General features: G+C 32.3%; 1 protein-coding gene and 1 long non-coding RNA gene across 14 annotated transcripts; both read right to left on the bottom strand.

Annotated features, from left to right (window-relative positions):
* Positions 1–2,191: 2,191 nt before the first annotated feature.
* Positions 2,192–9,015, bottom strand: LOC137816451 (uncharacterized). 12 transcript variants are annotated; one of them, XR_011081814.1, is made up of 4 exons: positions 8,979–9,000; positions 8,459–8,532; positions 8,285–8,354; positions 2,192–8,192 (listed from the first exon to the last, which is right to left on the bottom strand). It is a non-coding gene; the product is annotated as an uncharacterized lncRNA (long non-coding RNA). The 12 variants fall into 12 exon arrangements; XR_011081808.1 differs by having other exon boundaries at positions 2,192–7,973; positions 8,059–8,192; positions 8,285–9,015; XR_011081806.1 differs by having other exon boundaries at positions 2,192–7,973; positions 8,059–8,532; positions 8,979–9,015.
* Positions 9,016–10,822: 1,807 nt separating this feature from the next.
* Positions 10,823–14,768, bottom strand: LOC137816448 (probable hexosyltransferase MUCI70). Of its 2 annotated transcripts, none has more exons than XM_068619585.1 (7): positions 14,194–14,768; positions 13,085–13,305; positions 12,815–12,991; positions 12,574–12,729; positions 11,890–12,166; positions 11,333–11,653; positions 10,823–11,236 (listed from the first exon to the last, which is right to left on the bottom strand). In XM_068619585.1, exons 1-6 carry the CDS (start codon positions 14,552–14,554, stop codon positions 11,421–11,423), a joined length of 1,425 nt encoding a protein of 474 aa, XP_068475686.1. In that variant the 5' UTR covers positions 14,555–14,768; the 3' UTR covers positions 10,823–11,236; positions 11,333–11,420. The 2 variants fall into 2 exon arrangements, with proteins under 2 accessions (XP_068475686.1, XP_068475687.1); XM_068619586.1 differs by having other exon boundaries at positions 10,823–11,226; positions 14,194–14,760.
* Between the last annotated feature and the right edge of the window lie 4 nt (positions 14,769–14,772).

Genomic DNA, 14,772 nt, shown 5'->3' with positions numbered 1-14,772 from the left:
TATTATAAGTAACTAATAATATTCATATATATTATTATTGACATTAGTTTTATTAATAATAATATGACTAATTATTATCAATATTATTAACCTTACTATATTATATCGTGATATAATATGTATATTATATAAATTATCTATGAATATGTATTTGTTACTTACGAATATATATCTAAAAATATTTCAGATTAAACTTAATTTTTAATCTTATTAGTTTATGTTTAGAAAGTTGTAATGTCCCTTAAAAATAGATTACGTATTGATATTTAAAGACATTAATACTGTATTAACAAACATTTATTTGTTGAATTAAATTAATAACAAGACTAGATTCAAATACAACAACAAAAATTAATAAAAAAAATAACTCACAATAACTTACAAAAAAAAATTGGAAGTACTTTTAATTTATATTTTACATTACACTTGCTCTTCCTGATTTCTTTTGGAAATATTACACTTGCTCTTCCTGATTTCTTTTGGAAATAGAACCCCCTCATTTTCTTACCTTATAATTCGTAAATATGTCATCTCAAAATTTAACCTCATATATATAAAAAAAATTCTCTAATTATTTACAAATTTTTATTCTTAAATAATAATCCGTAGGTAGCTCATCTACATAACAATTATGTAAAGTAAATTTGAAAATTCTTTTAGTGAATTTTTACTCATCAATTTTAAATTCAACATCTACCCACACAAAGCTCTATAGTATTATTCTAACGAGTGAATTATATGTTTTCTCGCCTTTTGATTTGTAAAGAATGTCCTTACCAAACCAGGATAATACTTGTCTTCAATTTCCACAAAGATTTTAAGACCTTGATCCTTTAGAAATCTCTAGAATATGAAATATTTGCTTATAAACCATTATACATCAAGATAATGAGTGGTTCATGTGCTTTCATTTATGTACAACCTTCCAATGATGCAGACTTATCAATAGTACAAGTTTTTCCTTTACTTTTAATCACCACTCTCTTCATTCTTTTAAACGATTTATAAGGAGAGACCATTCTAATACAGAGAAAATATAACAAAAAGGCAAAAGGAATGAAACTCTTTCTCAAACAATAGATATATACTCATCAATTCTCATTAAGACCTAGTAGGTATTAGTTTGAAATAAAATATGATCAATTAATGATTGATAACTGTTAATTGAAAAGGAATTGTATAAAAGTATCAATAATTGCCTATTTACCTTGATGATCCATTATTTCATACAAGAAAATCAATATTACATGTAAATTACCGTGCTACAATGGTCTTTCCTTAATCACACCAAAGATTGAAGAGAATAGAGTTTAAAAACAAAAGAAAAACTTCGACTACTAATATATCTCCATCGTTAATAGGCTAGATTTATGATCTATAAATATAATCTTTATTCATAAATGAATGGAATGATAGTTCATTAATGTAGAATGGTTTACAAGGAAAGGTTCCCCATTACAAAAAAAGTGTTAAGGATAAAGGTCTAAAAAAAAATGAAAGATCAGTATTATCATGACTTGGTGAGGACATTCTTTGCAAACCAAAAGACGAGAAGAGGTTTGATTCACTAAATGAGTCAGAATAGTATTCGAGAACTTTGTATGGAAAGATGTTAGATTCAAAACAGATGCTCACAAAACACTATTTTTAATGAATAGGGAATAATTGCATTTCATCTTCCCTTAAGAATCACCACAGGAGTATTCTCTTAATTTTAAGAGAATGCTTATGGTGATTATTAAGGGCAGATGAAATGCAATTATTCACTACTCATCATTAAAAAGTGAGAATATAAGAGATGGGTTAATCCTATTTAAAGAGCTTATGATCGATAATCTCATAATCGACATCACTCATTGATCTAGTCTCATTGATCTAGTCACACAGTTTCACACTTTACTTGTTTGCTAATTCGGAGGGGAAAGAAAGGCATTATTTTCTCTTTATGCAGATTTTCTCAACTTAAGAAAACGCAACAAAAAATACATTAAAGATAAATCAATTAACATTGAGAGAAATTTTAATAGAATTTGGAATACGGCATAAGAAATTTAACCTTCCAAAGATGCAGACCTATCCATAGCAAGAGTTTTTCTTTCTATATTCAACCACCATTTTATGTCAATTTAAAGGAGGATCACTGTAGTACAAAAAAAAAAGATCCCAAAAGGGTAAAAGAAATAAAAACAAATAAATGTTAATAGGCGCAAATTATTTATAACTTTATGTTCGGTGATCGAGTGCAGAGAAACATAATAATAGAGAGGAATACAATCCTAATGTTAGATGATCAAGTCCGGCGAACTCGTAGAAGGTTATCTTGAGCAGTTGCCGTTTCACGTTCCAGCTTCATGTAGATGATAACACGCTCAAACAAATCCTATTCCAAAACAGTGCTGTTTAAAAACAGCAAGGGATTACGATTGAGCAATTCAGAGAGGCAAATCTGACAATTAAGGTGACTTACTATTGTTATAGTCTGATATTCATAAACAATAAATGAAAATACAAAAGAAAGCAAAGTAAGAGGATTAAATTTTGCGATGAGAAAAATAGCTTCGAGAAACGGCAGGTCTAAATTAAAAATAGCTTCGAGACAAAACTGTAATGGCCATGATATTTTGTTTCCCTCATATCTTCTCTTTCCCTTTTACAAAATTAAATCACACAAGACTTTAAATTAAAGCATCATAAGTTTAACTAGTCAAAGATTAAGACATAAGAAAAGCAAGGGTAACAAAACCTAAAGCATCACAGATCCCCTGGCTTCCACATCCTAGCTCACATATCAGTTGGTTGTCTTCCCCGTAAGGCCCAAAAATTGAAGAAAACTACAAAGTAGAAAAATCAGAGGGAGATGTCTTCACTTGTAAGATTTCCTCGATGAGAGGAATGTTACACGAAACAAATCCACCAAACATTGCTGCGGAAAACAAATCACAATTGAATCCTTATATTTGATGATCCAGTCCAAAGATATTAAATGACAGAAAGGAAACTCATCCAAAAAATTATATTACCCCTCAACATTAGAATTATTTTTTAACCTGAAAAGGAATGAACATAATCACAGATCAAACAGCTAGATTTGATAGATTTCACTAATCAAAAGACTAAGAATAGAAACAATAAGACAACTTCAAAACAAAAAGGAAACAGCATCAAAAGGAGATGTCATCTTTCAGCATGCTCGATGAGATAAATGGTGGAACAAATGACAATTCAGTGATCATGTATGTTAGGTGATCAAATCCCAAAAAAACAAATTTAGGATTTTAATACTCGAACAATCTTATTTCGACGCGCAAATTCAAAATAGATATCCTTGCAAAAAAAAAACGCATCAGAAAATGTAATGGTAACAAAACCTAGAGCTCAGAGGGTCTCCTGCTAAAGTTTCCACGCCAATAACTCTCGGAACTTGTCTTCTAAAATTTCCACACCCAGTACACAAAATTAATACAAAACTGCTGCAGCGAAAGAAAACACAATTCAATCCAAATGTTCGGTTACCAACTCCAGCGAAGTTAAATAATAGTAGAGGAAATTAGTTTATCTTGAGCAGGCAACTGATAGTAGTTAGAAGAAATTATGCTATATATTCCAGAAATGATTGTTAATACCCAGCTTCATGTAGATCGTAGTACTCAAACATATATTCCAAAAGCACTGTTAAGAAAAAAGATATCCAATTAAATTGGAAATACTAGTATAGATCATATTAAAAAGTACCGAGAGTAATCCTCCAATTGCAAACTAATATTGTTGCTCAAACTACTCCACTCCACAGAAGATTGGAACCATTCCTGATACGGATATAAGGAAAAAACAAAACTCACAGAAGAAAAAGTTCAGAATGATCACACAATAGAACCGGGCATAAAATTTACCTAATATAGAGCTTTTTTTGAGACTGAACAAATCATCAAGGGATTAAAATTGAGAAATATAACCAGCAATAAGATAGAGGTCAGTGTGTAGTACAAATTAAAATCCAAGATTCAGGATAAATAGTGGAGATCACCAAATCATGTAAGAAGACACCTACTGCATCAACAACCAACCACACACTCACTGAAGGGGAGGGAAGAACATACTAGACCGAGGAAAAGTGGAAACAGAAAGCAAATTTGAGCATACAAAATCCAGTCTAAAATAGAATACTGACCCAAAACTAGTCGACCGAACACTGCAAGAAAAAAAGGTTCACAAAATCGTCAAGAAACCAACAATATGCGTAATAAAAAAAAATCGTTAATTTACCTACATTTGTTACCCTTTTCAATTTATTCATACCTAAAGATCACCAAAATCCATTCTAAAATAGAATACCGACCCAAAACTAGTCGAACGAACACTGCAAGAAAAAATGGTTCACAAAATTGTCAAGAAGAAACCAACAAATGCATAATAAAAAAAATCTTATATTTACCTATACTTGTTACCGTTAACAAGTATTCATACCCTAAAGATCACCAAAATCCATTCTAAAATAGAGTACAGACCCAAAACTAGTCGAACGAACACTGCAAGAAAAAAAGGTTCACAAAAACCTTAAAGAAACCAACAAAATGCGTAATAAAAACAATCTTAAATTTACCTATACTTGTTACCCTTTTCAATTTATTGATACCCTAAAGATCACCATAGAGCAAACTGATACAAGAACAAATGTCATCCAGTGGTCATGATCATCTGCTAAAATTGGATATTCTTTGGTCTTCCATTATAAATTTGGTTATGCCTAAGAAGAAAAAAATAAAAATAAAACCGAGAAGTTCATCCAATCAAGAATTAATGCAACAGAAAAAAAAAGTAATGTAAGAGTAAAAAGAACTACTAATGTTTCATTGTTAAAGGAATCTCCTGCCACTGTTTTGCACATCCTATCCCACACATCTCTACAAAGAACAAGAATTCAAGAAAACTATAACTGGTAATAGAGGACTAAGTTTAGAACAAATTATATAAATTTAAGAATTAAAAAAACAAGGCAGACAAGATCGCTCATAACATGCTCCATGATATGCTAATCTTAATTTGAACTCAATGTCTAACATTTTATATTTGATGGACTTCAGTTCAATGAGAGCGACCCAAATCAAGCAGAACTATTGGTGAAATATTGATGCTAGGCCAAGCAGAACTACTGGAGAAATATACTGATGCTAGACCAACGAAATGTAGAAACGAAAGATACCGAAACACCTCTGAAGAAACAAATGGCAGTTAAATCCTTATGTCAGGTGATCAAATGCCAGAAATAAAACACATTAGGAAATGTGTGGGTAACAAAACCTAAAGCTCCACAGGATCCGAGAGACTATATAAGATGCAGGTACACTGCACGAATCTAATATAAACACTTCTGCAGAGAAACAAATCACAATTCAATCCTAATGTTCGTTGATCAAGTCCAGCGAAGTTAAATAGTAGAAGAAATTAAAGTTATCTTGAGCAGTTGTCGTTTCAATGTAGATGATAGCGCTCAAACAATTCTTATTCTGAAAGCAGTTCTGTTTAAAATCAGCAAGGGATTAAGATTGAGCAAAAATCAAGCATTTAAATTTATAAATGCTCATCCAGCAAATGAAGTCTCATACAAGAGGACATTTCAAAGAGAAAGAAGAGCAAATCTGACAATTAAGGTGACTTTTTATTGTTAGAGTCTGATATTCATAAACAATAAATGATAATAGAAAAGAAAGCAAAACCTAAAGCTTCACAGATTCCCTGGCTAAAGTTTCCACATCCTAGCTCACAAGTCAGTCACGATTGTGTTCCCAGTAAGGCCGAACAATTCAAGAAAACAATTAGGAGTGATCATATTAGGTTATAAAATCCCGAAAGTCAAAAATAGAAGAAAACTCAAAAGAACTCAGGTAATCCTGAATCGTTGGTCGATGTAAACACTGCGGGATTTTAATCCTCCACCAATCTTAGATTCTCGACAAGCAAGAAAGGAATGAACATAAACAGTTCAACACCTACACATAAACAGTTCAACACCTAGACGTAATCAAATGAAGAACTGTATTCAAATTCAAATGGATATCCGTCAATGTAAATATAAACGCATCAGAAGATGTAAGGGTAATAAAACCTAAAGCTTCATAGGATCTCCTTCTAAAGTTTCCACATCCATTGCTTGTCTTGCACGTAAAGACCAAGAATTTAAGAAAAGATAAAATGAATTAATAAATTCAAGAATACAAAAACCAATGCAGACGTATTCGCAGAAGGCTCGATTAAGACAAACCTGCTGCAGCGAAAGAAATCACAATTCAATCCAAACGTTCGGTTATCAACACCGGCGAAGTTAAATAATAGTAGAGGAAACACGTAGAAGAAATTATGTTATTTTGTGCAGTTGCCATTTCACGTTTAATCCCCAGCACATTGAAGATCGTAGTACTCAAAACATATCCTATTCCAAAAAAGGATTGTTAAGAAAAAATATATCCAATTAATTGGAAAAACTTGTATAGATCATAATAAAGAGTACCGAGAGTAATACTCCAAAATCCCAAAGTGACAAAGTTGTCTAAACCATTCCTGATATGGAAATAACAAGAGAACACCAGGCATAAAATTACATAATAGAGAGCTTGGTTTGAGATTTAACAAAATCAGAAAGGGATTAAAATTGAGAAATATAACCAGCAACAAGATAGAGGTCAGTGAGTAGTAGAAAATCAAATCCAAGATTCAGAATCATTAGTAGAGATCGCCAAATAATGTAACAAGACAATCACTGCTTCAACATCAACAACCAACCACAGACTCACTGCTTCTTCCCTGTGATATGAAGCAGTGGAATAACATACTAGACCGACGAAAAGTGGAATCAGAAAGCAAATTTGAGAATACAAAATTCAGTTCAAATAGAATACCGACCCAAAACTACTCCAATCACACTGCAAGAAAAAAAAGGTTCACAAAATGTGTAATCAAAGAAAAAATTAAATTTACTTATACTTGTTACCCTTTTCAATTTAATCCTCAACCCGTTAATGTGCTGAAAAGGAATGAAAATAAACACAGATCAAACAGCTAGAAGCTAGATTTGATAGATTTAAGTGATCAGAAGTATAGAGAAACAACGAAAAATTCAAAACAAAAGGAATTGTCATCCCTCAAAATGCTGTGAGATAAATGATGAAACATACTCCAAACACCACTGCAGAGAAACAAATGACAATTGAGTGATCATATTAGGTGATCAAATCCCGAAAAATCAAATAGAAGAAAACTCAAAAAGAACTCTGGTTATCCTGAATCGTTGGTCGATGTAAACACTTCGGGATTGTAATCCTCAACCAATCTTAGATTCTCGACGCGCAAGAAAGGATCATAAACAGTTCCACACCTAGACGTAATCAAATGAAGAACTGCATTCAAATTCAAATGAATATCCGTCGATGTAAATAAACACATCAGAAAATGTAAGGGTAACATAACCTAAAGCTTCAGAGGATCTCCTTCTAAAGTTTCCACATCCATTGCTTGTCTTGCACGTAAAGACCAAGAATTTAAGAAAAGATAAAAATGAATTAATAAATTCAAGAATTCAAAAACCAATGCAGACGTAGTTGCAGAATGCTCGAGTGAGGTACAGGTCGTTACACAAACCTGCTGCATCGAAAGAAATCACAATTCAATCCAAATGTTCGGTTATCAATACCAGCGAAGTTAAATAATAGTAGAGGAAACATTTCAAGTTTAATACCCAGCACATTGAAGTCATTACAAAAAGGATTGTTAAGAAAAAATATATCCAATTAAATTGGAGGAACTTGTCTAAACCATTCCTGATATGGAAATATCAACAGAACACCAGGCATAAAGTTAGAGCTTGGTATGAAGCGGTGGGAATAACATACTAGACCGACGAGAAGTGGAAACACAAAGCAAATTTGAGAATACAAAATCCAGTTCAAATAGAATACCGACCCAAAACTACTCCAATCACACTGCAAGAAAAAAGGGTTCACAAAATGTCAAGAAACCAACAAATGTGTAATCAAAGAAAAAAATAAATTTACTTATACTTGTTACCCTTTTCAATTTATCCCTAAAGATCACCATAGTAGAAACTGCTAAAAGAACAAATGTCATTATTCCATCCAGTGGTCATGATCATCTCCTAAAATTGGAGATTCTTTGGCCTTCCATTATAAATTTGGTTATGCCTAAGAAGAAAAAAATAAAAATAAACCCGAAAGTTCATCCAATCAAGAATTAATGCAAAAGAAAAAATTAATGTAAGAGTAAAAAGAACAACTAATGCTTCACTGTTCAAGGAATCTCCCGCCACTGTTTTGCACATCCTAACCCACACATCTCTCACATCTCTGCAAAGAACAAGAATTCAAGAAAACTATAACTGGTAATACTATAACTGGTAATAGAGGACACAGTTTATAAAAAATTAGATCAATTTAAGAATTAAAAAAACCAAGGGAGACACGGTCGCTCATAACATGCTCCATGAGATGCTGATAACACTAAACGGAAATAATCCAAACAACGCTGCGTAGAGAAACAATTGAAAATTCAATCCGACGTTTGGTGATCAAATCAAGAGAAATTACGTAATAGAAAGGAAACTCATCGAGAAATCAGGATAAACACACCAAATAGGAATAAACACAAATAACACACCAAATTGATAAGTCTCCGACATCAAATAGCCAGTCACGAATAAACGCATAAGAAAATAATCGGTCATCAATACCAGAGAAGCTAAATAATAGAAAGGAAATTGGAAAAGAAATTAGGTTATTCTGAATTAGCAATCCGAAAATCCAAGAAAACCACACCAATCCATCGCAAACATCATATAATTCGCCAAAACCCTAGACAAACTTGATCAAGAAGGAAACTGGTAAGAAAGAAGCACAACAATCACCAAAACAATACCAACAAAACCGAATCACCCGCGCAATACAAACAAAACTAAGGCAAAATCCATATACCAAAATAACAGAGACCACAACACCAAAGAGAACGAATGAAATTTTTTTGGCGAAATGCCGTATATATAGAGGGAAAGTCAAGATTGTCGGCTGAGATTAAGCGGTGGGTGGAAAATTGGACGGTTATGGTGAAATTAAAATTTTAAAACTCGCAGATACTTATCTTTTTTTATCTAGTTATTATTTTATGAATTTTAACAACTTATTATAAATCTTTTTCATTTTTTAAGACATAATTCATTAATTTTTGTATTCAAAATAATAAAAATTTAAATATTATTTTAATCTTAATTTGAATTAAAGTCTAACATTTTATATTTAACACATTAGATAAAATTTTAATGTATTTTTTATTTAAATAAATATTTTTTTATTTATCTTATCAATTTAATTTCTTAATTAATCTTTTTAAAATTATTTTTCATATTATTAATTTTATTATAATGAGACACTTTTGTTATTTTTTTTTAGAATATGACCTTTTATTGCTATTTCATATTTAGAGTAATATGTTATTATTATTCTAGTAATATTATTTTGGTTTTCTAAAAATTATATTATTAGGTTTTTCATATTTTTAACAGTGTCGTTCATATTTATTATTAGTGTTTTATTTTTTATTTTTTTCATTGCATTTCAATTAATAGCATCTTTTTTAATATACAGTTTATAGAAAATCTGTAAATTCTTATTTTATTTTGAAAACTTCAAATTTTACTGTTTCACATAACCAAAACATTCATATATATTTTTATGATTTAAATCTTTTTCCTAAATCTTCTTAGATATTTTACTATAAAATATTTTAAAATCTCTAGGAAAACATGGTAAATTTTCTCTAAAAATTAATTCTCAAACATAAAATCAGAGTACACACTAACTATATTCTTGAATATTTTTTAAGATGTATTTCAAGTATTATCTCAATCCTATAATTAAAAAAATATCCGATGCATATTTTATTGTTTTAATTGAGCATTCTTTTATTTTAAAAATAACGTTATATCCTAATGTATAAATTATTAGTTACGAATTTTAAATATAATTACGTATACAAATATTTTTTTATTATGAGTTTGTAAAATATTTATCTCATGGAATTTTTTTATTTATTTTTAGTAGAATGAAGTTCTGTTACCTGTCTAAAAATTTAGCTATTTATTTATTTAAAAATATATTACATCATTACTTGCATTCACTCAAATTTACAAACATAGTAATGCAAATTATTCTATAATATAATATATTACAAGTGTTATATCTCAATCCTTAACTTAAAAAACAATATCATATATATAAATTTTTTTTTATAAAAGTTTTCATGTTAGATATTATTATGCAACTTGACATCTCAGCTAGACTGACACTTCAAGTAACAACAATCATCTGCCGTCACATGATAAAAGTATTATTAAAAAAAAAATACAAAAATATGAAAGGACTAGACCAAAACCCACATGTGAACAAAAACGATACATAGGAATATCATATATACATATTTAGTTTTAAATATAAGTTGTGTTATATCATGATTATCTTTACATATTCTAAAATTCTTGAACCTTGTCAAATTTACTATCAATATTAATATAATACATTATTTTCTATTATCTTTAATTGTAATATTAAAACTTAAGATTAATATTAAGCTATTAATCTTATATGTAGGGCGAAAGTGTAACTTTATTTTAAACATATGATAAAAGGAAAACTTTTAGATGTTACTCCATTTTTAGATGCTACTTTACTCTTTTTTTTCAAAAATAACATATTTAGCATTTTATTATTTTGTTATATACTTAAACATTGAAACTAAAATTCCTAAAAAACTACCCAACACAATCTTGAAATGGAACCCTCTCATCATGTAACTGTTCTATATCAGGATTTTTTTTTTCTATGCTTTCTGATGTGTTTCAGAGGTGTGGCAACACAATGCATCATCAAGCTGAATAGGTATCTGTTGCATCATCAGTGGTTCGAAGTTCTGCTCTGGTTAACTATTTCATTGTATGCCTTACATGATCATTGCCATCAATAGACTCTCCAGGAATAATTGCTACATGTCTGACAAAATATCTATGCCACCAACCACATAGGGCTGCATTTATTCATTCTAACTAAATAACAGACACAGGAATCTCACAGTTCATGAAAACATTGTTACTATAGAAGTTTGTGTTGGGAAACAGGTCCAAAGCAAAATCTCTTCTTTGTTTGATTTCTCTTTCGATCAACTAGATTCTTTCTGAAGTAACCTAATCAAAGAGCTCACAATAAGCAAATGAATACAAATTATAATCATTCACTGACCATGAGAGAAGAGGGGATGAAGTTAGAAAAACAACACATACCTGATTCAGATTGGCTAAAGAAACTACTGAAATAAGGAATGAATTGGATAAATGTAGGTAGGCATTGCTTTCAACCAGTTTAACTAAATCAGCTTCGCAAAGGTTTGGCCTTGCGGACATGGCCCATACTATTGACAAGATCCTTGCGAGCACAAACAGGAAAAGTATTGATGTTTTTGAATGCTTTCAGTCTCCACAGAACATATGGGAAGCTGAGCTGATCCCTAGAAGTGAAGCGAACCACCTCATTAAACCAGACGCACATCAATAGATTAGTTAGGGGTGTATGCTTCCTGACGATAACAGAGGCTTCACAGAGAGCTGCACATCACAAGTTTAATGGAACATTTTACAAAATATATGGGAAATGTGGAGATACAAACCAATGTAAGCCAAAGTTTGGCAACAGAATGAATGAGAGGATTGAAATCTATAGACAATTTGACATATAGCAAGATCTTAAATGAAATAGAACATGGATTTTTTTTATTGAGGAAAAGAAGAAAAGTATTAAAATTACTTTACTTTTAGCTAATAAAAATATGATCAGTGCATACCTTTTTTTCCACTAAATCTCTTGTCTTCAGGCAAGCCATCTTTTCTGTATTGAGTCAGTTGCACTTCAACTTCCTCTGGCTTGGCTTTGTTCTTCTTGACAACAGCCTTAGCCTCATCATAGACACTACTGCGAGCTCCATGTTCTGATATGGCAAGCAAAGATTTTGTGCGCCAAAGAAGTGCTTCCAACACACCTAGTGGGTCTCTCCGGAATTGAGACTTGGAGTCTACCCAAATTGAGTATTTAGATTGAGGAAAAAGGCGATGGCTTAACATCTGAAAGAGTTCCAAGTGCACACATGGTTTAAAAAGTGAACAAAGGAAAGCTTTATCAGAGAATGATACCCCAAATTAAAGAATAATTGAGAATAACACATCATGCTAGGCATATACAACAATAACAAAAGTCTTGTGTCATTAAGTGAGGTCAGATGCATAGATTATGCAACGCCTTTGAACTCAATTAAACACCAAATTTTCATTGATCTGGTAAAGGCATGTGTCAATTGATGAAGTTAATGAAGGACAACAACCATTATGAGCATGCATTTACATGAAAAAAAAAATATCTTCAAAAGGGGCAGGACACAAAACTGAGTGCAGCCACATGTTAATTATGCACTGCTATAAAGACATAGGAAATGGCATAAAAAAGAAGACACCAGGCTTCAAAGATTTACTACCTTGGGAATTTTACCATTCAACCTTTGATCGGAAAAAGGAAGATCTCGAACAACAACAACACGCCACTTTCCAATAAATCCATTTTCCCCAATTCTGCGCTCTACCAACTCCTGCGCTTTGACGGTGATTTCATCCCAGAATGCAACATAGCAAACCTGCATACCACTAAATAGATTTGGCAAATAAGATCAGCGACTTCTACTATGTATCGATGACAAACTCTTATACTGCTTAAATAACCTTCTTAAGCGAAGCCTCGGACATTCCAATTGGCTGATAGAGATCGTCTCCACCACCAAATGCACAAGTAGATACCACGACTTTGCAACCTTGCATGTAAGTTTTATCTTGATCAGATATCTTAAACCCTCCATTCACACTGTAAAACCCACAATGTACCAGCATAGTTTCTTTCACCTACACGAAGAAACAAAGGCTAGAGTAAACATATAACTACCGCCAGGCAAAAAGAAAAGTGGCTAAAAATGAGAACCAAAACCAACTCATTACCTCAAAAGATCTATCTCTCTGCTGAAATGTTTGATTTCCAGTAAATAAATTAAACCGTGTGTCCTCTGTACGCAAATGAGACAACGTAATATTCCCTCCTACAAAAGGCCTATCACTCTCTGAAATGTATAAAACTTCACCAACAGGAACACTAGAAGATTCTTCTTCTACAGGTATATCCAGCTGCTCAAACTTTTCAGGAGGTAGGAGCTTCAAGCAACCTGATAGGGATCAAATCACACATCAACACCTCATTCTATGCATCTTGAAATGAAAAAGATTAACATCTCAACTGAGAATTATCCACTTTCAAGAGACACTTAACTACAACATTTCAATGCACGCAACACAATTAAGTATCAACCATTAGCGAAGGCATATTTAATCATTAGTGCCACAAGTAGATGTTGATAAACATACACAATCATTTACTCTTAACCACTTATGCAAAACTTGTCACCGTGAAACATTTCAATAACCCTGATGACATGCTAACCACTTGCAATAAAATATATTTATCACAAGTGTCAGATATTTCTATTGTATACACAACCATTTCCTCTTTAACCATATGTAGCATAGACACTGACACGAGCACTGATACGACACTGACACGGGCATTGATACGACACAGACACGGAAATACGTATAATCTCTATGCAGGACAGGGGACACAAATCTATATATTATATAATGAATTATATAAATTAACCATAACTATTGATGTGCACAAGTATGTTTTAGGTTTAGGTTTTTTTTAGCATAAGAAATATGGCTAGTTCAAAAGGATTTGTTACTTATTTTTATAATCATAATAAAATTTTATACAATAGTATTTCTTCTTTTTAAAATTGTGTTCTCCTAGAATTGTCAAAAATCCGAGCTTCATAGTTGTATACACATCCATTTCCTCTTTAACCACTCATTAGACAAAGTCAATCGCACACCACTAGGAATTTTTCAACAACCTCATGAAACTATTACCCATAAGTGGCAGAAGTTTAAACGACAATTGTATACCTTCACTCTACACAAAAGCTAACCACACATAACGAACCTCACGCTAATCATTACTAATCTGAAAACAGAGAGAGAAAAAAGGTACTTACGTTCTCTGACGCCACCAACAACATGCGTGGTAGGATCGAGGCGATTCAAATTGGCGGGGGGTTCCTTCCGCGGTGTGGTACTAGATCCATTAGCTCTGTCAGTGTGTGTTTCAGTGTGGCTGTTCGTGTTTAAACTATTCAAGCTTCGCCCAATTCTGGTGGCCTCGAATATGAGCAATCCCGCAGCGGGAACAATGACGAGCAGCATCCAGTATCTGAGGAGTAGCTTCCGCAGCAATCTTCTGTTGCCGAGTTTCTTGCGCTTCCGTCGCGCGCGGATCCGCATCCGACCCAGCTCGTCGGATTCCTCGTCCGACAAGGAGATCGAGACACTGTTGTTGTGGTTGTGGTTGTGGAACATTATGGAAGATGAGACGTCACAAGGTTGCGAGAGGGAAAGAGGGAAATTGAAACGGGAAACGAGATTTAACGACCTAAGAATTGCCCATGATTTGCTTGCATCGTGTTTGTGCCAGACTCAGTTTAATATGCGCTTTACTCTTTCTTCATGCGTCGTCCTTCTGAGGTGCGGTTCTATTGGTACCTCTCGAATGCGAACAATTTTTTTTTTATATAAAA

This window comes from Phaseolus vulgaris, chromosome 1 (assembly GCF_000499845.2).
Source record: "Phaseolus vulgaris cultivar G19833 chromosome 1, P. vulgaris v2.0, whole genome shotgun sequence".
Taxonomy (NCBI): Eukaryota; Viridiplantae; Streptophyta; class Magnoliopsida; order Fabales; family Fabaceae; genus Phaseolus; species Phaseolus vulgaris.
This window is presented reverse-complemented; position numbering and strand designations above follow the sequence as displayed.